The sequence below is a fragment of the Sphaeramia orbicularis genome, chromosome 4 (genome assembly GCF_902148855.1).
Source record: "Sphaeramia orbicularis chromosome 4, fSphaOr1.1, whole genome shotgun sequence".
In the NCBI taxonomy this organism is placed as follows: domain Eukaryota; kingdom Metazoa; phylum Chordata; class Actinopteri; order Kurtiformes; family Apogonidae; genus Sphaeramia; species Sphaeramia orbicularis.
Genome location: NC_043960.1, coordinates 10,177,423 through 10,203,842, shown reverse-complemented (window position 1 = coordinate 10,203,842; position 26,420 = coordinate 10,177,423). Strand labels below are relative to the sequence as shown.

Sequence of the window (26,420 nt, the reverse complement as noted above, 5' to 3'; positions counted from 1 at the left end):
GTTGGTTTGTCTGTCTGTCTGTCTGTCTGTCTGTCTCTCCAGGTGCAAGATAACTCAAAAAGTTATGGATGAATTTGGATGAAAATTTCAGGAAATGTTGATACTGGCACAAGGAACAAATGAATAAATTTTTGTGGCGATCGGGGGGTACTGATCTGCCTTGGCGGAGGTCTGCGCTCTCCAAGTGCTTTTCGAGTTGTTATTATTATCATCATCATCATCATCATCATCATTATTATTATTATTGTTGTTGTTGTTGTTGTTGTTGTTGTCATTATTATTATTATTATTATTATTATTATTAGATACACACTACAGCTGATAGGACACTTAAGATTTGCTGTAGGCGTGAAAGCAAGTGTGTTTTTATGGCTGTTTTACATTTATTCACTCGTACCGAAAGGAGACTGAAAGAAAACAGTGTTGAGATTGGTAGAAAATAGTGTTGTGCTAAAATCTCCATCTAGGGTCCAATAGAATTCTTAATTTGTGAAGCCTATATCTCAAGCAGTGATATCCTGGGCAGGATGTGTTAGAGCAGACAAATGGCTTTTTCCTCCTTCTATGTACTTGCTGGGGTCAAGCCAGTATATTTGTTCATTGTGGTGTCAGTGCTGCAACACCTGTACTGAGACGTTGGGGGGGGTGGGGGTTGTCGATAGGCGTGGTGGGAAAGATGGAGGTCAGAGAAGCTCCCATGGGCCCTGGGGACCTGTTGCTCTTTTCACTCCAGCTTGCGTTGCTTTGTTACATTACAGCAAGCGGCTCCCGGATCGATGCCCACCAGGGATATGTTAGTTGGTGTTTTATTGCAGAGCAGAGGAGGGCGGGGGGGATGGAACATCATACATTTCTATGGCTGCTGCATCTCAGTAGTAGAAGTAGAGGAGGAAATAATATTAAAGGAACTTAAACTGGAAAAAATCAAAATTTTACCAAGTGTATTTTTCTCATTTCTTGTCAAAATATCTCACCACACTTAAAATAAGACAGAATCGCCTAAAGAGTAACTTTTCAGTGAGATAGAAGAACTTATTTTTAGACAATAGTTCTTGAAAATCTTATTTCAAGAAATCTTACCAAGATTATTTTCATTTGTTCCATTGGCAGATATTTTTTTCTGGAATTAAGCAAAAAAAAAAAAAAAATCTGCCTATGGAACAAGTGAAAATTGTCTTGGTAAGATTTATTGAAATAAGATTAAATAAGAGAAACAAAACAAGCTCTATTGTTGGGGGGATGAGTATGGTGGACATAGGAACTGTTCACCTTCAAGAAATTTTTACTTGTTTTATGCAGTTTTGTCTATAAATACACATCTACTGAGTCATTACATCTTAATATGACCATATAAACCATAGTTAAAAAAAAGTCTCACTATGAAGACTTCAAACAAGTATATTTGGCTTAAAATTCTGCAATCCTTAGATAATATTATCCTATTTTTAAAAAATTTGATAAGTGCAATTTTCTTACTGCACTGGCAGATAATTTTACTTGAAATAATACATTTTAACCCAATAGTAAGTTTAATTTTTCTTATTTTTGTGCTGGCCTTTTAGGTACTCTTTAGGTGATTACGTCTTATTTTAAGTGTGATGAGATATTTTGACTAGAAATGAGAAAAATACATTTGGTAAGATTTAGATTTTTGCAGTGCACCACCATGTTTTGGTTGAAGGCCCTGGTAACTGTTTCCATCTCAGAAATATTTGGATCACATGTTCATCATTAACATCATCCAAACTGAAGGTGTGAGTGGAGGAAATTAATTTTGAGTGACATTCTGCAACTCATCTGTTCATATGCTTTATTAAATCCTCACACTGCAAAAAAGGCTTGTACAAAAATAAGAAAATTAAACTCATTATTTGGTTTAAAATGTCTTATTTCAAATAAAATTTTCTGTCAATGTCGTAAGAAAATTGCACATATCAAGTTTTCTTAAAATAAGACAATATTATCAAAGGATTATAAGATGCTAAAATTCTTTTTTTAAGCAAAATATACTTGTTTTGAGTCTTCAGAGTAAGACTTCTTTTTTTTAAACAAGGTTTATATCACAGGTGTCAAACTTGTGGCCAAAAACCGGCCTGCCAAATGTTCCAATCTGGCCTGTGAGATGAATTTACAAAGTGCAAAATGCAAAAATTACCCTGAAGATATTAACAATCAAGGGCATCAAGCTCAAAAATAACAGCATAATAACCTAGAAATAATGACTCCAAATTTTCTTCTTGGTTTGATGTGAAAAAAATATTATGATATTATGCCTCTAAATAATGGCAACACCAATTTTATCTCTTTGATTTATTGCAAAGAACATTAGATTCTGATATCCTTTAACAAAAACATGTCAATAACCTGAACAAATATGAACATCCTGGAATGTCTAAAGAAAAATAAGTGCAATTTTAACAATATTCTGCCTGTTTTGTGCCTTGGTAGATCTGATCTGTAATGCACATGTAGAAATCATAAGTTGAGGCATAATATTTATAAAATTTTACTTATTTTTCTTCAGAAATTTCTTTTTTTTTTTCCAGTTATTCACATGTTTTTTGTTTTGGATAGAAATAGTTTAATCATTTAATGTTTTTTTTTTTTGTTTGTTTTTTGTTTTTTTGCGCTAAAAAATTTGCAGTTGTCATTATTTATAGGTTATTCTGTTATTATTTTACTGGTCCGGCCCACTGCAGATCAAATCGGGCTGTATATGGCCCCTGAAGGAACATGAGTTTGACACCCCAGGTTTATATGGTCATATGAAGATGTAATGACTCAATAGATATGTATTTATCGGTAAAACTGCATAAAACAAGTAAAAATTTCTTGAGGGTGAACAGTTCCTGTGTCTGCCATACTCATCCCCCCAACAACGGAGCTTGTTCTGTTATAAATATTGCTTAAAATTAGTTGTAATATCTAAGTGTAGCTCAAGATGAAAATTCTTGGAGCAAGTCCAAGAATTTAAACAAGATTAAGTCTCAAAAAGTAAATAAATCTAAACTAGAAAAGCACTCAGAGAGTGCAGACCTCTGCCAAGGCATATCAGTGTCTCAGTCCCCCCCCAGATCACCACCAAAACTGTATCATTTGTTCCTTGTGGCAGTGTCAACTTTTCCTAAAAAAAAATCAAAATCCTTCCATAACTTTTTGAGTTATCCCCCCCCCCCCCCAAACACACACACACTCAGTAAGATTTAGATTTTTTCCAGTTTAGATATTTACTATAAGGCACAAGGAACATACTACCTGAATGCACACAAGCATGTACAGCTATGCCTTCCCTCCTACTGGCTTCCACACACACAGTGTCCTTAGTCCAGCTCCTTTTATAGTAAATATACCCTCCATTCCATTATTTGATAGCAGATCAAGAAGGACGAAGACCAGTCCACCTACATAACAAAGCACAGTATGAGCAAACAGCAAATGTATGTGTCTGAAAATGGTAAAACTGTGTAAACATTCCATGTAGTTGTGCACAGATTGTGGTGGTGTGCTGTGCTTTTATGTGTCTCCACCCACATTTCCACTAGAAGAGGTGAGTGCACAGACATGGAGTGCGAACCTCTTGTCTTAGAGTTTCTTCCTATTACATTCTCCTTCATTTATAATCCTTTGACTGCTCTCACTGTGTGCGTAGGTGTGATGTAATGGAGCGCTGGCTCACAAACAGGCTCACCACTCACCCAGAGGCAGTTGCGGTTGCTTTAAACTCAAGCCTCTCACCAACGATGGCTTTAAGAAGCATATTTATTCCTCTTTTAACACTCATCCCATCCTCCCCCCTGCAAACACACATCCAGGATCACATGGGGATGACAGGGAGGCTTGGTTGACCAGAAGTAGGGGGTGAAAACATATCTTTGCTCCCACCTCATTGAACTTAACAGAGCATGGAAGAGATGGCAGGGAAAGTGTCTTTTATGTTGTTTTTATTTTATGCCCGATAACATTTTGGCAACTCAACAAGCACCTAACTTCTAGGAAAGTGTCTTGGCAGCCAGTTGGGTTTTTACTCCTTCATTAGCCTCTCTGAAGATATAAGACACAGTTCATTGCTTTTCTGTTCGTACCGTCACCTGCTATTACTGTACCTAACAGATCAAAACATATTCAAATCCTTCCTTAAATGTAGTCATGGCCCAAAGTTCTGGCAGTCACAAATACTGACTCTTTGCATGAATGTGATTTATCTGCCAACAGAAGTTTTTGAAACTTGCAAAATGGTTAGAATTGTTCAGAATCTCTTTATTAGGGGTGTAAGAAAATATTGGTTCTGTAATGTATCGCAATATTTCATTTAACAATACTGTATCGATATTAAAAAGTATCGATATTTTTAGTTTTTTTTTTTCAAACACAGATACTGTGGAGGTTCATTTTTGTTTTTTTTGTTTTGCTTATATTTTATTTATTATTATTTAACACTCTTTTATTAAATAATGTTAGCTCCTTTCTTGGGATTGCACAGAAATAGTGTTCTGATGTTAGTTCTGAACTAATAGAATATGAACATTTGAACAGGATCTTAAACTGTAATGTCTGTAAAACATAATTTAAGCTTTAACACAGGAAAATGTTGTGATATAGTATTAGATCCTGTTGTGATCAAATAAAAATGTGTTTAGTATTTTTGCATACACTACCAGGCAAAAGTTTGGACTCACCTGGTTTTTCTTTATTTTTATGGCTATTTCCATTGTAGATTCTCACTGAAGGCATCAAAACTATGAATAAACACATATGGAATTATGTAGTTTAAAAAAGTGTGACAAAACTCAAAGCATGTTTTATATTTTAGATTCTTCAAAATAGCCACATTTTGCTTTTATTACTGGTTTGTGCATTCTTGGCATTCTCTCGATGAGCTTCATGAGGTAATCACCTGAAATGTTTTCCAAAAGTCTGGAAGGAGTTCCAAATGATGCTGAGCACTTGTTGGCCATCTGTGGTCCATCTCATGTCATTTAAATAAGAAGGCGAGTCCAAACTTTTGCCTGGTAGTGTATTTCTGGTGTAATTTAATTCTTCAAGGAAATAATCATAAAAAAAACAAACAAAAACCAAAAAAAAGCCTTTTTAACAAGATCATGATATATCGTGATATATCGTATCGTGATCCTAGTATTGTGATTTGTATCGTATCCCAGATTCTTGCCAATACACAGCCCTACTCTTTATTGTCATTATGTTGTACAAGTACAACAAAACTGAGGTAGACCTCTCCAATTTTGGCACAACAAATGACAGTGAGAAGGCACACTTATTTACATTAGAAAATCGTGGGGGTGTGATCCATAACTAACATATGATACATTGGCGTGAAACGAAACTGAAACTTAACATGTTTTTGATGTCCCACTCCCGACTTCTATGCCTCTATTATACAACAGATCTTACACAAAGTTTTCACAACTTCTATCCTGTATCCACTAGACCCCCTCCACTGCTCTATGGGCCCCCCCACAAATGCTGGGCCCCATGAATTTGTCATGTTTATCCCCTCTTAACGGTGCCCCAGACTGTATGGTACCAGACATAAATAGCATAAAGGCACATTTGCTTTGTTTTCTGTGGGCAACAATATAATGCAAGATCCACCAGTTTACCTCTATTAGAGACGAGGAGTAGGAGGCAACGTTATTATCGTTAAAAACGTACGAAATGACGAACATTAGAATTGAAAAAACATTTTTGTCAACTGAAATAAAGAAAAACTACAATCAAACAATCAAAAGAAAAACAATATCTAACTGAAACTGTATTTTGTGCTTATAAAATGTCTGTGTAGGTTCTCATTTGCCTAGGTCATCATTCTTCTTGGTAGTTCTTCTCAGTTCAACTGGACTAGCTTAGCTCTTTTGAGAACGTTTTGTCTCTCATCCATCTTCAGAGACACTGAAAGAATTATTTTTACCAGGCCACTAACATAGTAACTTATAACGTTATTGGCCAAAAGTTATTACGTTATCGGTTCAGGACTTTTATTATGTTATTGGCATATTACATTTTTAAATAGCACATTTATTACATTATCGGCCGCTGTTACGCTATCAGTTGTTATTACATTATTGGCTTCTACAAGGCCCCTAAAGGGTTTATGGCGCTTTGGAAACTTGAGCGTGAAGTACAGCATTAGCACTGGAGCCAAATCACACGACGACAACAACAAGTGTATGATAATAAGGTTTTAAAATAATGATTATGCCATTGTAATCCACCAGCTATAATAAAAAGCTAGATTTATTGTGGTGATTTAATCATTTGTTAAATTACAAGGACCTACGTGAATGTATTCATAGATTTACTACTTGAGAATTATCAGTGGGAATGCAATTCTTTTTCGACAGCCGCTGAGTGTGTATGGTCATGTATGTTGTGAATAGGAGGTCTTGCCAGTAAGATTTAAGACAATGTGGAGCCATAAGAATGGAGTAATCACCATGTCACATTTTACTTTCAACTGCTTGAAATTTTATTAAATATGAAATGCTTTGACTAACTGCATCCTCACTGCACTTTGTCAATACACAGGCCTACATGCATGTAAAGACATACAAACATTCATCATACACCACATACACACACACATATTCACAGGCTTTCAATCCACTATGATTGCTTGTGAGGCACTTAATATAAGCTGCTGTCAGATGGCATAGTGAGGTATGGAAATATCCTGTTCTGTGTGTGTACTGTCCCTGTTGGGCTTTTTGTGTGCAATCCCCATAGTCTCTACTCATCATGAAGGTGGTTAAGAAAAACCATTCACCTACTGTATCTCGTTACACGCAGAATTTCAGCCTCCGAGTGAATTTTCTACTATTTTTCTCTTCATCTAAGCTGCCATTTCACTTGGATTCCCCAGGCTCTACTGCCACACTACATTGAGGTCTTATTTTCAGTGGCTTTTCACACTTAGTTTAGTATGTTTTCCCTCTGAGCCAAGACAGTCTAACATGCACTGGTGAACTCTACTTTTTTTGAAGAGAATTACGGAAATTTAAGGTTGACATATTTCTGATGGGGAGTGAGTTATTTGGTTTTGTCGATGCAACATTTGAACTGAAAAATATATGATTTCATAAATATTTGGTTAAAAAAAAAAAAGGGGAAAATATACAGTACACACCAGCAATTTAAAATTAATGCAAATCCATGTATAAAAGTCACACTTCATGTTCAGTTATATTTAACTCCCGTGTCTTTGTTTTGTTGTTTCTCCTCTGAGCATTTTTTTCATCGCAGGCTAAAGTGAAAGTGATTGAAAACCAAATCAGGTTCGAACTAATGACAACGTTTAAGGGACAAACAGGGAGAGTGAGCCGCTTGCTGCATCAGCAGGCATCACTTTGAATCCCTGAGGATTTGGCTTTGTTCCATTGAATGGAGTTTGCAGAAAATCCTGCATGCGTCTTCAAGCGAAACATACTGTAAATCTGAGCTATTTTCTTGTAATACATATTTGAGCTTCTAGTGAATGTTGAGCCTGTTACAACATATTAAATTGTAGATCTGTGTCTGTTTTATGCTGTATTGTGCATCTGTATTTGTTTTCTACTCCTACTACGTCTTTCTACTAACCAAAAAAAGATGACTGATACGTTAGATTGTCCTTTCCCACCAATGTTTGTAACATGCTGTTGGCTGTGTGCCCGGTAAACCTCAGTTGGCCATCCTGTTGGAAGCTTTTTTTTTGTTCTGAAGCTGCTTTCTGTTTGTCAGTCAGTGATGAATCTATTCTGAATCGTATCTCTCTTCACTGTCTATCTGTCTATTCCATTAGGAAAAGATCACTTTTATGTTGCAGCAAGTCGCAGAACTGGGGACTCAGGGCCTGCCAGTCTGCTGGTTGTGTGAGCATGATGCTATCCTCCTGCTCCAGTGCTTCAAAGGTCTAATGTAGCCAAAGTACTGATAAACACTTTGTTAGAGCCCTGGAGAGGGACTGCATGTCAAGCTGTCGATGTCTGTCTGCACACATAGATATATTCGCATACACTCAGAGCCTCTCTGGTCCTCCTGCAGAGTATGTCTCATCAAAAGCATGATCTAAAAATGATTCTTCTCCCTCCTGTCCTCTTTTCTTTCTCCCGAACAGCTCCACAATGCTAAGAAAAGAAAAAGAGACAGGTTAGCATTTCTAGACCTGTGCAGCACAAGACCCTCTTTGTAGAGATGCGGAGATGCCAACGCCTCTGGCACTTCTTCTCACTGAAATCCAGTGTAATGATGCTTTAAACACAGAAAATGCTTCATTAACTAACTCCTAAAAAAAAACAGACTGAACCATGTGAAATTTGTGGATCTCCTCAGTCTTTTTTTTCCCCCTTCATGCTGTTATTTTTAGTCTGTTTCAAAGCTGAACACTGAACGGTTGCTCATAGATGGCTCCAGATGCCAAACAGAGGTAGTATTAAGCAGTTACACACTGATTATTATGTTGTTATTTGAGTGGTTCCTATTGAATTGTGGCTCGGATGAAAAAAAAAAAAAAGGCATAGTGTTTAGGATACAATTAGTTTTGATTCATCTGTTGTCATAACAGGACCCAATCTGTCAGAAATTGCACTGGTATTCAACTAAATTGTGTCTGCAAACATGTTTTTTTTTTTCAAAATTCTACCAGTATTATGTTTTATTTCAAGAAAATAGTTATTTTCATTCACCAATTTGATTTCTATTATGAGCTGGTTTTGACAACAGTAAAATAGGATGTTTTGTGGTTAGGTTAAGGTACCAGGAGCACTTGATTTAGGAAATGACAGCTTAGTTTAATACAAAAAATTCTGTTAAGAAGGTTAAGGTTAGGGTTAGGTTTCTGTAAACAGAGGGTTAGTTATTTATAGGTTAGTTAGAGTCAGCTGTTAGGGGGTATTTACTGTATTTTACTATATTTTCCGCAAATAACTGGAATTACAAGCCAGGTCTTCTGTTTTTATTACATTTTCACAAAAATTCCTGAACAGGATGAAGACAAAAACAAAATAGACATTATAATCAATTGTCTGGAATTCATGTAGTATATTATGGTGTACTATAGTTCCAAGTAAGTATTCTCAGTGTCACTTGTCATACAAATATTAGATTGTCTCTTTGTTTCCTCTTGTTGTCAACAGATAAGTAAACTTCACCACAGCAAGCATATCTAGAACAGTTTCCAGCCACTGATCTACCTTTGGGATATTCTCAACAGATCTTTAATAACAGCTGGTATTGAGTTAATATAATGTGCTGCCAGTTAAACAAAATGTCTATTTGCTCAAGTTTAATTCAACTCTATGACACCAAACGTGTCATATTTGATACATGAGTTTTGAAGCCCTCTACATGATCAGTGTGATTTTTTTTTTTTTCTTGAAAAACCTGATGTATTCAATTAGATACATGCAATACACAGATAATCCACCAGGGGGGGAGGAATTCATTCACCAGAGGCCTTTCCAGTGACACTACAAGATTGTCATTAATGAGGAAGGAGGCAGAACTTTGCCAATTTTGAAAAGGAATTACCAATTTGTCAAATATGTTTGTGTTATATTATGTTTTTGTTTGTTCAAAAATAATAATATTTTAGCATTGAGACCCAATGTATCAAATATGATACAAAATTGAAACTCATTCATGGAAATGAATATTTGAAAAAAATTGGGGGGAAGGTTGTTCAGAAGAACCAATAAAGGCTCCAGTTTCAAAGAACTGGTATTTTCTGTCAGTAATTTAATGGTTCAGGCTTTACAGGGTTAATGCATTTAGCAACATAATCTGTCTGTTTTCAATGCTGTGTTGTTCTGTATCTGTCTAACTAACTCACTGCAGGTGTCTGTATATCTTACTTTCTCAGTGAAATTGTTGAAAGTTACAAGTGCAACTAGAAGACAGCATTTACATGATAAAATCATCAAAGCTTTGTTAAGCAATGAATGGTTTCTAGCCACTGGAAGGCTTTTATCTGTGGCCGTTACGGAAGTGTTGCATTTGCAGACAAGTACCTTGCAGATCTTTTAAATCTGAAAATGTAAGCTACTGATTAATCCAAGGAAGTTACAAAATTAAGGCCTGACTCTAACATGGGCCTCATTCAAATAGAAGCCTTGTTCATTCTGCAGCTGAGGTAAAATAAAGACTTACCGAAACCTAAAAACCTCCAGGATTTGATATGAAAACTGTCTTTCTTGGCAAATTTCTAGATTTTGTATATTGCCGTCCATCGTACCTACTTCCTGTCTAAGAAAAGTAGAAAACTCTTGTGGATCCATACAAAAACACAAACTGTACTTGCAGTTTACATATGAAGAAGCATCATTTCTATAAGAATGAGTGGCTTGATATCTTGTAGTGAAGTAGTGTAGTTTCTATGAAACTGGTCCCTAAAAACAGGACAATGGGGCTAAAAATTCAAACTAGGTGTAGATTAACGTTATGAAGCAAGTTTGGAAGCACTTTAGGTCTATTTTAAAAATAAGTACTTACTGAGATAAAAGAGAAACTATTTTTCAGATAAAACACATTTTTGTATTATTTTACATTATATTTAATGCAAAAATCTGCATGTAACACGGTCAAAAGGACACGAAAATTACATGCAACAATTTTTTTTTTTTTAATCTTCTTATTCTCTCACAGGTACATTTTGGGAATTGAACTAATTATGCATGGCAGAGTGTTTCACAAAAATGACCGCTGTTGCAAAATCATTCGCGATTTGTATGTGTTTAAATGGGTAGGTTCTGCATGGAACGCAAGTGGACACGATGGGTTACAGACAAAACGAGGAATGAGACTGAGATTCATGAAAAACCTGCATGTCTGGATTACAAAAACCACTAGGATCATCACATTTAACACAGTGTCTTTGTTTATAGCAGTATATAAGACCATTTCAAGCCATGTTTTCCAGATCAAATGCACTGACACCTAGGTAGCTTTTCATGTCCCAATTTTGGTCCTATTTTTGGCCCCAATATTTCATTAAAAATTTGTTAATTTTGGAATGGCTCAGAGCAAGAGTATAATTTTTTTTGCATTTATCTGAGGTCATCATTCGGTACATCCTGGAGGGAAATATGTCTAAATTTACTTTTTATTATTGGGTCTAAAAAGCTGGAAAAGTGCCAGGTACCAAAATAAACCAGTTTTATAGAAGCATCCAGTGACCAGACTGACTGAAATCAGGCATAAGACAAGGAATCCACACCATCGTCCTTCTACATGCTGATTGTTGTTGTTGATAATACAGGAACATTTTTGTAAAAGCCATGCCTAATATGGCATTTGGCCTCTTCAAAAACCATGTAAACTTAGTTGTGAGTCTGTGACATTTGCCTTTGTTTTGGAGAAAGGGCTTCTGTTTTATTGGATGAGGTGTTTAGTATGAGGCGGGTAAGGCAAAGTGACAGCTCATGTAAAACCAATAGGCTGGAGCTATCCTTGAACTCGGAATACCAAAAGTACAGGCAGCTCCAGTTCTGGTGAAAATAATTTTTGGAGACACTGTGAGCACATACACTGCACAGTCCGGAGGAAAACATGCACTTAAATATAAGATGTGATGTGGGCTGGCATTTTAATGTTGAATAATTCAGCAGGATTTTTTCTTACTTTGAATTCCGCTGTTTTTTCTGTCTTATCAATTAGGGATGCATCGATAGGGATACCAGTATCAGGTATCGGGTCCGATACTCAGCATATCCAATCCAATCCAATCTAAGTTTTTTTGTAAAGCACTTTAAAACGACCACAGTGGACCAAATAAAAGCCAAAATAACTGTGTAAAATACAAGAATAAATGAAAAGACATAGACCAACTGTAAAAATCAAATATAAATAAATAAAAATACAGAAAAATAGATAAAACCTAAATGAAAGAATAAAATACAAGAGATTAAAACATAAAAAGCTGTACAATTTAAAAAAAACAAAAACAAAAACAAAAAAGAACAATAAACCGATACCAAATAAAACAACTGAATAAAATTATATATTCTTTTCAATACATTCAAGCGTATGTATTTGTATTCATATTCGTAAAGGTACTCTGATACAACCACACCAATAACACTTACCACAGCGTGACATTTGCAGTTAAGTGCAGCAGGTATGTTTACTTTTCGTTACTTTTCTTCTTGGTATTTGTCCAGTATGGTTGATTAAGAGCAGCGCCCCCTGATGGATTGATTGAGAAACGCTCATTCCAACACATTAAATGTCAGTAGCAGCACTTTGTTCCAGTCAGACTAATGACAACGACACTAAAGTACATTTTGAAAAGTAACTGAGAACTGTAATAGTATTATTAAGCACTCATATCGGTAGTCGGTATCGGCAAGTAATCAAATGTACTTGTACTTGTACTCGGTCTGGAAAAAAGTGGTATTGGTGCATCCCTATTTGATGTCTCATAAGCCAGACCAAATTCAGTCTATAAAGAATGGCAGCCAGTATAAGAGTTAGAAAAAAACAATAAAGTTAATAATAATCAAGATGAGAGGAATTAATTTGATATGGAGGTGCATTCATGATTGTTAATTAAACACATTCGTCCAATCGATTACTCAGCCAATTACAATTTTAAATAGAGAATCAGCAATCTACCTGATTGCATCTTGACAGTAACCTTGTTGTCTCCATGTTTATTATTACTGACTTTCTTCTTTTCTTCGTGGTATTCAGCTAGTATGGTTAATTCAGAGCGGCGCCCCCTGGTGGATTGATTGAAAAACGCTCATTTCAATGCATTAAATGTCAGTAGTCGTTACAGTCAGACTAATGACGACAATAAAGTACATTTTCAAATGTAACTAAGAACTGTAATGGTATTATTAAGTACTCATATTGGTACTCGATATCGGCAAGTACTCAAATGTAAGTACTTGTACTCGTACTCGGTCTGGAAAAAAGTGGTGTCGGTGCATCCCTACTATCAATCCTCATGAATATAGATGTGATTTGTTTGCATCTACCCTTGTGTATCTGTCACTACAAGGTATGCTTGATTCACCACAGATTTGTTTTTATTGATGCCCTCATGTGAAATATAAGGCTTCCATATTGATATTCCATAGAGTAGATAAACATGTTGCTTCTCTACTGTACGGCCCATTAAGCCTACTCTCCGCTTTGCCTTCAGGTGTTGCTGCCTGTTTTGTGTGAATTCAGAGCAATCATGCTTCTGTTCCATGTTAAATGCAGCATTTTACATGGTGCTGTGGCGTAAACATTGTATATCCATTTGATGTTGGAGCTGTTTTGTGGTCTTTCATTTCCTTTTTGCTTTTAAGATCGCACCTGGCGAGCTATAGGGAAGCATGTGTATGTGGGTGAGGCCCTTTGTGTATGCGTGTACATGCTTCTACACCATGGCTCAGTGGATGACATGTTAAACCAAAGTCTGATTGGATTCCACGCTCCAGAAACATTAAACCCACTGACTCATAGAAAAAGGTTGAGGTGGTGTGTATCTTCCTGTGCATATCTCCTGCTTGTGTTTCCGCATTACATGTTAAGATTCATATCAGATTTTAATCCCCCCGTATGCATCTATTAGTGTGATTTTGATACGGATTGCATATCTCCCTGCGTGTGTGAAACATCACTACTTGCTTTAGTCTAGACCATCCTAGAGGGGAGTTCAATTGTCCTTTAGATCAAGGTCAATGAGCTATGCCCTATCTTCTTGCTTCATCTATTAGCTGTCCTGGGGTTGGTCTGGGGATGGATGGATAGAAAGCTTTGACCCGAGGTTTAATACAACCGCCTACCAAGTGGGAAGGTTGCTGTCAAGATGCAATCAGGTACAGATTGCTGATTCTCTATTTAAAATTGTAATTGGCTGAGTAATCGATTGGACGAATGTGTTTAATTAACAATCATGAATGCGCCTCCATATCAACTTAATTCCTCTCATCTTGATTATTATTAACTTTGTTTTTTTTAACTCTTATACTGGCTGCCATTCTTTATAGACTGAATTTAGTCTGGCTTATGAGACATTAATTAGATACCACTTTTTTCCAGACCAAGTACAAGTACTTACATTTGAGTACTTGCCGATACCGATTACCGATATGAGTACTTAATAATACCATTACAGTTCTTAGTTGCTTTTGAAAATGTACTTTATTTTTGTAGTCATTAGTCTGACTGTAACAAAGTGCTGCTACTGACATTGGAATGAGCGTTTCTCAATCAATCCACCAGAGGGCGCTGCTCTTAATTAACCATACTGGACAAATACCACAAAGAAAAGTAAAGTTTTTTAAGATGAAGAAGAAAGTAAATAATAAACATGACAATGACAGAGGGGGTAACAATAATGTGGATGCTAATGTTGATATTGATGAGGGTAGTTCTTCAGTAACTCACACGGTTGCTCTTTGAAAAGATCTGCTACCTCCACAGTTCCCAGTGGTACTGCTTCAAATTCTCCATCTGGATACGCATCCAAGAGCACCCGGAAAACAGCCAGAATTAGGTATAGAATGTGCGCAGAGGATGGACAGAACGCTCCATCTGTATCTGTTTGTGTCTTTAACGTAACTTTCAGTCTATTCTGAAAAATCTCCCCACTGCTGACATTACTAATCCGACACGTACCTGCTGCACTTAACTGTGAACGTCACGCTGCTGTAAAGTGTTATCGGTGTATTTGTATCGGAGCACTTTTAGAGTACGAGTAGAAGTACACGCACTCAGTATCGGACCAATACCCGATACTGGTATCGGCATCGATGCATCTCTAACATCAATCATGAAGAATATTAAGTCTTAGCAATTACGTTATGTTTAAATGTTAACTTTTTCACTTTGTAAAATAAATCAATAGTCACTCACTGTGTGTCGCACAGCATCTAATCTCCCTCGCTCATATTTGACCATCTATTCAATCTGCCTTTATCTGCTATTAAATCTGCTTGCTGTTGTGTATATGGGTCCCTTTTGCCGGGAAAGGACATTCGACTTCCACATCTTTCAATAAATCTACCACCCCATATGCTCCTTTGAGCACCTGTCTACTTTCCAATCTCCCACTGATCTGTTTCTAAGGATTGGTTCTGGCCTGTGTTAACTGAGAGGCGGTTTTCGGTCATCGACCAAAGTCGTCTTGCCATGTTTCAGCTTTGACACAGCCAGCAGATAAGATGGAGGGACTGGCGTAACACCTACCTAAACTGCACAGGTGCTGTGGGTGTATTTAATGAGTTCACCCTGGGAAAAAAAAAATACCACCGTGTTAGATGATGTTGTCATTCTGAAAGGAGGTAAATATGGTATTTTGTTTTTGCTAAAGCATGTGACTTATTGGGCAGCTGTGAGTGTAATTTCTTCTAATTGTACAAGAAGTCTGGTGGGTTACATCAAAGGACAAAAGGGAAATTTCTTTTTTGCAGCACAAATTGCACTAAAACTTTAAAGGGGGTTTGTAATGGAAAAGAAATACCCAAACCACTAAAGTCACATAAAAATGAAAAGTAAAATTAAGCAGGAATGTGGATGGTGTGAAGAGAGACAAGAGACAGCAATGAGAGGTACATGAAATATGTAGTCATTTCTTTTTCATTTTTTTTATTCTCTTTTTATTAAAAGAATATAGGTTTTTACAAACATTGAAAAATCAGACAGATATATAAACTATATACATCCAGAGAGTAGGTGTAAAAAACAAAAACATTTACAGCAGCAGTTTTTTGTATTGGCTTGCAGGATTTTAGAGAAAAGAATCAATGTATAAATAAAAATAAATAAAAACACAAAAACATATTTCCTTCAGTTAGGGGATTTTAGTCCATATTCATGCAGACATCTCAGCAAAATAAGGTCTCAGAAAAAAATTCACTTCTAACATGAAATTGTCAGTCAGGTTTCAACTGTCATAACAATAAGCAAAGGAACTCATATGAGTGTAAACCAAACAATTAGTGAATGTTTTTTGGGGAAAATTGTGTCTGATTTGGTCAAACTATAAACTTTATATAGTGGGAGGAACTGTGCTGCCATATTGGCCAGAGGTGACCATAATTAGACAAAGGGGGTGGGACTATTTGAGCCCAATGGTAAGCCTTACTGACTCCAGAATGTTAAACATCATCAAGTATTGCATGTCAAAGTCCTTTTACAGTCTTGTTGGTGGAACCTGTTAACCACACGCTCTAATAAATAAACCAAACTCCACAGGAGGGAAAGCTGTCATACAGTCCTGTCAATCAAACTCCAGCAGATAGACATCACATATTCTATTTGAGTTTAGATCTGATTAACAGATTAAAAATGTATACTTGGACCACCAGGTCAGTCATAAGAGGTTCCAAAGAACATGGATTAGACTGGAGTTGGTCCTGGAAAAAAATTTCTGACGGTATTTTTCGAGAGAAGTTCAGTGTAAGTCTATGGGGTTTTGAGGAGCCAATGTTAGCAGCCATCAGTGGTATTACAACTTTAAGATGAGTCAGTATCGGCTTAATTTTAGAGCAGAGGTCCTTATCCTTTTGGAAGAACCGACTGGAAAATCAACTGCAGTGAATAAAAGCAAGAATCGATCACATCGACATTTTTATTTGCAAAAACTTAAAATGCTACAATATGTCACATTAAGTTCTGTTTACTTTTCAACTGAGCTGCTGAAAGTTTGACAGAACTTATTTAATATACTTATAATACAGAAGGTATTTCAGTAATAAATACTTAACAAAATACCATGTGAATCCAAAAGCAATGTTAACAAAAATAAGACAAACTTAATCATCACAACCTAAATTGCAATCTCTAGTTTACGTACTCAATATGTTGGTTTTTGTAGTTTTATCACTGTTGAGACACACATTCAGGACATGCTGGACATGACTCATGAAAAAAATCAAAAAATGCAGAACTCTCTATGTTGGTTAAAGCAGCGTATGATGTTCGTCACCAATTTATCATCAGATCTGCACCCCAAAAAATGATTCATGGGGTTAGAAAGTTAAGCTTAAAATCAAGAGCTTTCTCTACTTAAAAAATTAAGTTTATTCCATGTACACATTTAAATCAGTTCAGTTATTTTATTAAGTTGGTCGAAATGAAAAACAAGGAAAACAGTCTTAACTTAATAACATATTGATTTTGAACAGACATTTCTGCCTTTAACTTAACAAAGAAGTATATTAACCCTTTCATGCATGAATTATGAGAACCTTAATCATGATTTTTTTTCCCTCCCTGTTTTTATTCCTCTTTAGACATGGAAAAAAAAACAATGTGATTGACAGCTTTTTATGAACCTATTTTTCATGGAGTTGCAAAAATGTCCACTCAAATGGATACAATGCGTTTAATTTTTGCAGCCAAGAAATGTGTATTTACTGATATACTGTGAAAACTATGAAATAAAAACACTTTTAATGCAGCTAATCTGATGTTTTCTCATATTTAAACATACTCTAATACTAGTTATTACTCACTTCATGGACATAATATACAAAAAAAAAGCATTTTGTTAAAGAAAAAAGGATAATTACAGTCTAATAACAATATATTTATACTCAAACATGTTACTGCAGATCAGGTTTATCAAGAGCAGCAAAGTTACATGATGCATAAGTGTCCACTGTGTTGTCTGATATGGAACTAAAACAACAAAATCCATGAATATACAAGAGAACAGCTGTAGAATAACTGTCCACTGTAGTGACCAGTATGCATGAAAGGGTTAAGTTAGTACAACTTAAAAATCTTGTAAGCTTCCTTTAAAAGCTGAGTATAAATAATAATAGCTTTAATAATAATAATAGCCTTATTTATATAGCACCTTTTAAAACAAGGTTTACAAAGTGCTTTGACAAACAAGTAAAGGGCACAACAGCAGGATACAAGATGTAAGTAAAAACACTAAAATAGAAGCAACATAATAGGAGAGATGTGTACAACAATGCAGAAACAAGACACTTCGAATAGATTAAATGAATCGGAATAAGGAGGGCAGGGGTAACGTAACATGATGCTGTTAAATCAATGCAAAAGTAGAGGCGTGAGATAAAACAACATCATGTATGAGAATATAAACCAACAATCAAACAGGATAAGATTCAAATTTTTTTTTTTTAAATTAAAATTAAAAGGGACAAACATCAAATCTCATGTGCCATCTTGAGTGATAGCCTAAGTGTCACAAATCCATTTGTCTTTCCATGATTACGCACCTGAATCACTCCCCTCACGCTGAACAACTTTGAAGTGTATTCCATCATAAGTGGTCTGTTTGTTTACATACCAAACTAAAACCAAACCGTCACTCGGGCCTTTTCGGAATTCCACGCAGCCACAATATGGCCGCAGCAGCAACAAACATGGAAACGACTTCATTGCTTATTGCTGCTGTGGTTGCGTGGAATTCTGAAAAGGCCAAAGTGACGGTTTGGTTTCAGTTTCAGTTTGGTATGTAAACAAACAGACTACTTGCGATGGAGTTAACTTCAAAGTTGTTCAAAGTCGATGGAACTAAACATTTTAATTTCTAATCAAATTAAATCTTTCTGCTTCTAACTGACCGTGGTGTTTTCATGACAAAAATCCCTAAAGCTTTGAAAACAAAAATCAGTCTGATTAGTATCACATTAAAATCTCAGAGGATTACCGATAAATTGTTTCATATTTTCTCATGCCATAAGCCTCTCGCTGTCTGTAGCTGCATAAAATGTATAACAATAATCACGTTACTACTTTGCCCTAGTGTTTGTTTGCTCAAACACCTTACATGACCCCTCCCCGAAAAAAAAACAAACAAACACCTGAGCTTCTGCTGGGATGCTGTTGATGTTTATGCGCTCATGTTAATTAAATTACTTAGATCTGAGTGCGGATGATTAGCATGCTAGCAGTAATAGCTAGCAGGGAATCCAGTAGACTATTATCATAATGAGTCCCTCTGGCATACTGTGTGGGTAGGTAAAAGAGAGAGGGTGAAGTAGTTGCGTCGGTTGCCCAGAGACAAGAGTTACATCAAAGCGCCGCCGTTTTTTGGCAGAATACATGATTCAAATTGATTTGTCCAACCCAGCTCGAATTAGATAATGTCACTGCTGGGATGTAGTGTAAAAAAGATATGCTCTTAAAGTTAGACACAAACTGAGCTGCACACATGCAAATGGGAAAACTGAAACGTTGGAGCACTTTTTCAAGATTATTTCCCAGCTGTCAAAAGTTTTGAGATACTGGAAGAAGAAATTATACACATGAATACAGTGCACACAGTTTCCACAGATATTTCTATGCATATAAACACACACTCCGTCAGCCATGGAGGGGGTTCTGCACTGCGGCAGACACCTGCAGCTACAGCCTCACTCTGCTCATTATACACCTGTTCTCACATACTGGACTTCTGCTGCACATATGTTCCCGACCTTGAGGGTGAATATGGTTGGATGTGCTGCTTATCTACAGGGTGTATAAAAAAAAAAAAAAAAAAAAACTATACATGTTGAAAAATTATTCCCAGTTCCGCATTTGATGATTTTTGGAATTTTCTTTTATGGATGTCGGTAGGTAGGGGATTGGTGGATATTTGTCCGAATTTACAGACTAGAGCCTGACCGATATGGGATTTTTGGGGCCAATACCGATACTGGGGGCTAAAAAAAGCCGATATCCAATATATCGGCCAATATCTGATATTGGCCGATAACCAATATATTGGCCGATATATGAAATAAGAACACTGATCTACACAGGATATAATAATCTTTTATCCAATAATTGTGGAAACGTGGCTTAACAGTTGCATAAATCTGTGTTTATCTGACAAAGATAATTTACACAACTTTCAAATGCAAACTATGTAATCACAAAAAATAATTAGAGCAAAAAATATGACTTACCACAAAATTATGTTTTCACTTTCAATTTTGATGTGTCTGCCTCACGGCACTACAACTTCCCATGTGGACTAAGGACTAAACTGAGCATGTGCAGAGTGAATTAGGTGAGTCCTAAGTTGTTCCTGATTGGAGCAATTGCAAGAGTTACAACTGACCCGTGTTACAACTGTACCCGGTCTCCCCTACACTATTAACATCCAGGCCTGCTGGCAGAATGAAACTGTGAGGCAGACAGGAAGTGCATGGACATGGGTGTGTGTGTGGGGGGGGATACTTCAAAAGACAGGGGGTCCGTGATTTTCAGGGGGGGTTTGCAGTCCATCAGAGTGCGTGGTAGCGGTCTGTGATTTTTGCCGGTGGTTGCAGGGGGTGGGGGGTGGGGGGTCGGAGTCATAGCAGGGGCGATTAGCAGTAGCTCTGTGATAATGTGATTGTGTGTGTGGGGGGGTGATAGCGTTATTGTCCGAGCAGGAGTGAAAGTGAAACTAACTCGCTTTACTGTTCGTCTGACTCTCCGTGTCGCGCACACACACACACACACACACAGAAGCAGTGAGCGGCAGAATCTCCACGCAGCAAAAAAGTTAATACATCGGCTACATATTGGCCGATGTTGATTAATTGGTGAAACGCTATAATCGGCCCGATTAATCGGCCGATTAATCGGTCAGGCTCTATTACAGACCCAGGTTTTCATGCATGAGTGAGCAGGGGCAAATTACACAATCCAAGTTAAGGGTTAACCCTATCTTGGCCTGTCCTCAGTGACGTTTTCAGGCCTAAACAAGTTGAATTAACTTTGAAAGGCAGGAACAGCTGCCGTGGGTAAAGAAATGAAATTAACATGGTGGCCAAAGTGTTAATACTGTAACCTGGCAATTTTGTGGAAAACAAGATGGATGCACATTGCAAGGTTATATTTAATGAAAACTAACGAAATGACGAAAACTGGAATTGGAAAAAACATTTTTGTTAACTCAAATAAATAAAAACTATAATTAAAAGAAAAAAAACAATAACTGAAACTGTATTGTGTGCCAAGGTTATACTAGTTTTGGATTTTTCATTATAGTTTAGTTTTGTTTAGTTTTGACTTGTTTTTCCCTCTAATTCAGTTAGTTTTAATTAGTTTTTTGAGCAGGTTTGCGAGTTTTTATTAGTTTTTGTTATTTTCTAAATGCTTAGTTTTAGTTTAGTTTTATTTTCTTTATATCTTTTATCTTCTTCGCCGTCGAATTCAAATAAATCCCAGACAGGACTCTGCTGTTTTCTTCCAACTTTAGTCTACATGTTTCCAGGTAGAGTGGGGACAACAAGATGACTCTAAACCACACGTGACGAGAAGTGACAGACCGTTAAATATCATACAATGCCAGCAGCTAAAATTGCTTGAGGGAAATAAATCGCTTTCGTATCAATCCCACATTGACAAAGACAAAAACGAAGGGAATTTTATCCATAATTTTTATCAGTTTTAGTTAGTTTTGTAAGCACACAATACAGTTTCAGTTAGTTATCATTTTTTCTTTTAAATGTAATTTTTATTTATTTATTTGTTTTTTGTTTTGTTTTTTTATTTCAGTTAACAAAAATGTTTTACAATTCTAGGTTTTGTCATTTCGTTAGTTTTCGTTAACGATAATAACCTTGTTGTGTGCTTACAAAACTAACTAAAACGTATAAAAAATTATGGATAAAATTCCCTTAGTTTTCATCTTTATATATGTTGGATTGATTTGACATGCATGAAAACCCGGGTCTCTAAATTTGGACAAATATCCACCAATCCCTACCTACCGACATCCATGAAAGAAAATTCCAAAAATTATCAAATGCGGAACTGTGGGTAATTTTTCAAAATGTATAGTTTTGGTTTTTTTTTACACCCTGTAGTGTGTTTCTCTGGTTATAGCGGATGCATTTACTGCTTTGGGTTAACAGTTTGAGGATGCAGATGAAACGGTGTTTATTTTTCCTGAATATTATGTGCTTTTCCCCAAGAGCTGTGTTTACTAGTTTTTTTTCCTTCTCTTACTTTTAAAGTTCTTGTCTAACGTCCCTTTGTTCTCTCACCTGCTGCAGACTTCTGAAATACATACAGTATAGTTTAAAGAAGTACTCATATTCAGGCAGCAGTTTGACTTTAGTTTAGACTTTTTCTTTACCCTCACCACATACCAGAAGACTGAAGAGGTGTATCTGGAATTGCCCTTCACTCATTAAATGAATTTTAATGCAAGAACTGTCTTCTTTTTCTGTCTCCAGAGGTGCACAGTCCTCCTGCCCTGAGGTATTTAAATATATGCAGCAATACATTTTCCTCTAATGTTGCCTTCCAAAGGGACTTGTAAGATATATATAGCAGATATTTTATATGCCCTCTGACTGTTGTTTTTTTGTTGTTTTTTATAAATGTTCGCTTTTTTCGCAATAATGATATGATGTTTATAGCATATTCACAGTGTTAGTTTTCAGGGTTAGGGCTAGGTTTAGGCAACAAAACTACCTCATTAGTATCAGAAAAACAATAAGGTTTGGATTAAAATAGAGCCGTTCGCAAAACACATCAATTACATGTTAGAAAGTGAGTTTGCCAGAAGGCTTTATACTCGAGTGGAAATGCACAACAGGATACAACACCTGTGCATGAATTTGGATCTGGACACTTAAATGCAAACAGCAAAACCTTGAATTAATAAATCATTATTTTAAAAGGGTGATGATATGAAACACCTTAGAGAACTAATAGATACAAGAATTAATTTATTCCCTCTGATCATTGAGTTAGGGTTGATAGGTACCTGTTTATTACCTCCGCCAGGAGGTATTGTGATCACTTTGCTTGGTGTGTTTGCGTGTTTGTTAGCAAGATAACTTAAAAAGTTACGGAGGGATTTTCATGAAATTTTCAGGAAATGTTGATACTGACACAAGGAAGAGATAATTAAATTTTGGTGGTGATCGGGTGTGTGTGTGTGTGGGGGGGGATCTGTACGCTGGTCACACTGACAGTATTTGTATGATGATAACGTCTGAAATGTTAATGTATGCGCTGTGTTTTTTTATTTGTTGTTTTTTGTTTATACCGTTCTAAGATCCACTGAAAGTGTATTGAAGATCTATCTATCTATCTATCTATCTATCTATCTATCTATCTATCTATCTATCTATCTATCTATCTATCTATCTATCTATCTATCTATCTATCTATCTATCTATCTATCTATCTATCTATCTATCTATCATTTCTCTCCATCTATCTATCTATCTATCTATCTATCTATCTATCTATCTAAAATCACTTTGTTTTTCTACTTCCACATTGTTCACCTTCTCTGTTTTTTTTTTATCCACTTCCATCTGCAGATGCCAAAGCCTGCCCTTCTAAGGATTTCCAATGCCGTAATGGAAAGTGTGTTGCACCGATCTTTGTGTGTGACGGTGATGATGACTGCGGGGATGCCAGCGATGAAGAGAAGTGTTCTGCTCCCACCTGTGGCCAGCACGAGTTCCGCTGCAATGACTCGGAGTGTATCCCGGCCCTGTGGAGCTGTGACGGCGATCCAGACTGCAAGGACAAGTCAGATGAGTCCATGGAGCGCTGCAGCCGGCGGACAGAGCCCCAGAAGCCCCGCTGCCCGGTGGGCGAATTCCAGTGTGGGAGTGGGGAGTGTGTGCACATGAACTGGAAGTGTGATGGAGATGCAGACTGCAAGGATAAATCAGACGAAGCAAACTGCCGTAAGTAAACTGTGGATGTACAGGATGTGTTTGGACAGACTGATTGATGCAGGTAGATGGACAAAGTTGTAATTAAGAGAGTGTTTATGATTTTAAGATATTAACTGGGACCAAGAAAACCCCCGAAAAAAGAAATATACATCAATAATAAGAGCTGTCCATGTAGCTATAGTCGTAGAACTCCAATGACGGCTGAAACACAAATGAAAAATCCATAGAGGAACCATAATGATGACATATTCCCTCATTAAAATGAACATTTCCAGGGCAGTTTATTTTTAACCAACCCAGTCACTGCCATTTTGATCTCAGGTGTGCAGTTTCATTGTGTGCTACACATGCTCAGGGATGCAGGGAACTCTACATTAGTAATATTCATTGTAATTAAGCAGTATGTCATCCAAAAGCTAATGGTATGGGGTTTGCATGTTTGTGTTATTTGCACTCATACAAACTTAATGAGAAAGATAAATTTGTTGATGGTATAAGCTTTTTATGGATTGTTTTAGAGCTGCGCAATATATCATTTGAGCATCATCATCGCGATGTACATGTGCACAATAGTCACATCGCAGGTTCTGCAGTGTAGGAGGCAAATGAGCTCAACATGTTCTCATCTAATTTCAACCTGGGTACCTGACACACACTGCGCGCAGCGATCCACCAATCACAATTGTTCTTAATCAGTTCACTAAAGCAGACCACACCCCTGCATATGGAGTGTGTCGCTGGTAACAACATTAAAAAATGAGCAACATGCAAGAGAAAATCACTGAAAAGGAAGACTTGGTGCCAAAAAGAAAAGCAACGTCAGTTATTTGAAAATATTTTGTCTACAAGAAGGATGATACTGAAACGCGTGTTCTGTGTCGACAGTGTCTTGCGCCTTTTGCCACAACGAGAGGAAACACAACTACACTGAACAAAAATATAAACGCACCACTTTTTTTTTTGCTCCCATTTTTCATGAGCTGAACTCAAAGATCTAAAACTTTTTCTGTGTACACACAAGGTTTATTTCTCTCAAATATTGTTCACAAATCTGTCTAAATTTGTGTTAGTGAACACTTCTTCTTTGCTGAGATAATCCATCCACCTCACAGGTGTGGCATATCAAGATGCTGATTAGACAGCATGATTTTTGCACAGGTGTGCCTTAGGCTGGCCACAATAAAAGGCCACTCCAAAATGTGCAGTTTTATCACACAGCACAATACCACAGGTGTCACAAGTTTTGACTGTGTGAGGAAAATGGTGGTCACACCAAATACTGACTGGTTTTCTGACCCCCTGGACCACCCAATACAGTAAAACTGCACATTTTAGAGTGGCCTTTTATTGTGGCCAGCCTAAGTCACACCTGTGCAATAATCCTGCTGTCTAATCAGCATCTTGATATGCCACACCTGTGAAGTGGATGGATTATCTCAGCAAAGGACAGAGGAGAAGTGCTCACTAACACAGATTTAGACAAATTTATAAACAATATTTGAGAGAAATAGGCCTTTTGTGTACATAGAAAAAGTTTTAGATCTTTGAGTTCAGCTCATGAAAAATGGGAGCGAAAACAAAAGTGGTGCGTTTATATTTTTGTTCAGTGTAATTTGTTTGACCATTTATGATGGTACCACACAGCTGTTATATCCTCCTGACTATTTTTTCATATTGCAATATATCGCAGGGTTAAAAAAAAATTGCAATGTCAGTTTTTTCCAATATGGTGCAGCCCTAGATTGTTTTAATAATTATAAAAGGTTTATAGCAGCATTGTCCTTTAACAGTGAAATGAATTAATACTAGGGCTGCACGATATTGGAAAAAACTTGTGTTCAAAAGTTGTTACCTCTCGTTGTGGCAATAGATGTAAAACACTGTCAACACAGAACACGTGTTTCAATATCATCCTTCTTGTAGCCGAAATAATTCCAGATAACTGACGTTGCTTTTCTTTTTGGTGATTTATCTCTTGTTCGTTGCTCATTTTTCTTTCTTTTTTTTTTTTTTTAACTTATATTTATTGTTTCATTTTTGAAATTTTACAACACAAACATTTAGGACATAGTGTCAGATGTCGTCCTGTATATTGTCCATTTTTTCCATCGATCTTCACAAGTTGCTTGCTGTAGTCTTCTGATATAAGTAAGTCTCTCCATGTTGTGAATTTCTTCCACAATGTCTCTCCAGTTATTTAGGGTAAGGGGTCCTCTTTGCACCATTTTCATGTGATGGCTTTTTCAGATGCAACCAAGAGGATTTTAATCAAATATTTATCCTTACTTGGTATGTCTTTTCCTGTTAAATGACCCAAATATAACACAGAACATGTCCTTGGTAGTTTGTATCCCAATATTTTCCCAACTTCTTCGCTGATATTATTCCAATATTGGGATAGTTTTGTATGTTGCCAAAAAACATGCGCATGACCCACATCCTGCTCACAGCACAACCTCCAACAGGGCTGAAGTAATGATAGTGAAGCCTTTTGGATCTTTGGTGTTATAAAAAATCTCATTATGTTTTTCCAGCAAAATATTTTGCAATTTCTGGAATTAGATGTAGTCACTTGAGTTTCATCACTTAATTCTACCAACAGTTCTTTTTTCCATTTATCTTTAATATACAGAGCTGAAGTTTTCCTGTTAGACACCAATCCCTGATACAGTTTGGATATCAGTTTTCCTCACTCGTTCTTATACACTTTACCCACAATTTCAGTGATCTGGTTTATTTCACCTGGGAGGTATAGTTTTATCTCTTTTTGATAACAGTCTCTGATCTGAAGGTACATGAAGAAGTCATGATGTTCTAAGTCAAAGTCCT

At 36.6% G+C, this 26,420-nt stretch overlaps 1 protein-coding gene across 4 annotated transcripts in view; it reads left to right on the top strand.

Annotated features, from left to right (window-relative positions):
* Window positions 1-26,420, top strand: part of lrp8 (low density lipoprotein receptor-related protein 8, apolipoprotein e receptor) — a 367,439-nt gene that overhangs the window by 249,204 nt on the left and 91,815 nt on the right. For all 4 annotated transcript variants that reach the window (XM_030132189.1, XM_030132188.1, XM_030132187.1 and 1 more), the window contains exon 5: window positions 23,226-23,600. In XM_030132189.1, coding sequence (XP_029988049.1) covers window positions 23,226-23,600 — 375 coding nt within the window. The remainder of the gene's footprint in view (window positions 1-23,225; window positions 23,601-26,420) is intronic.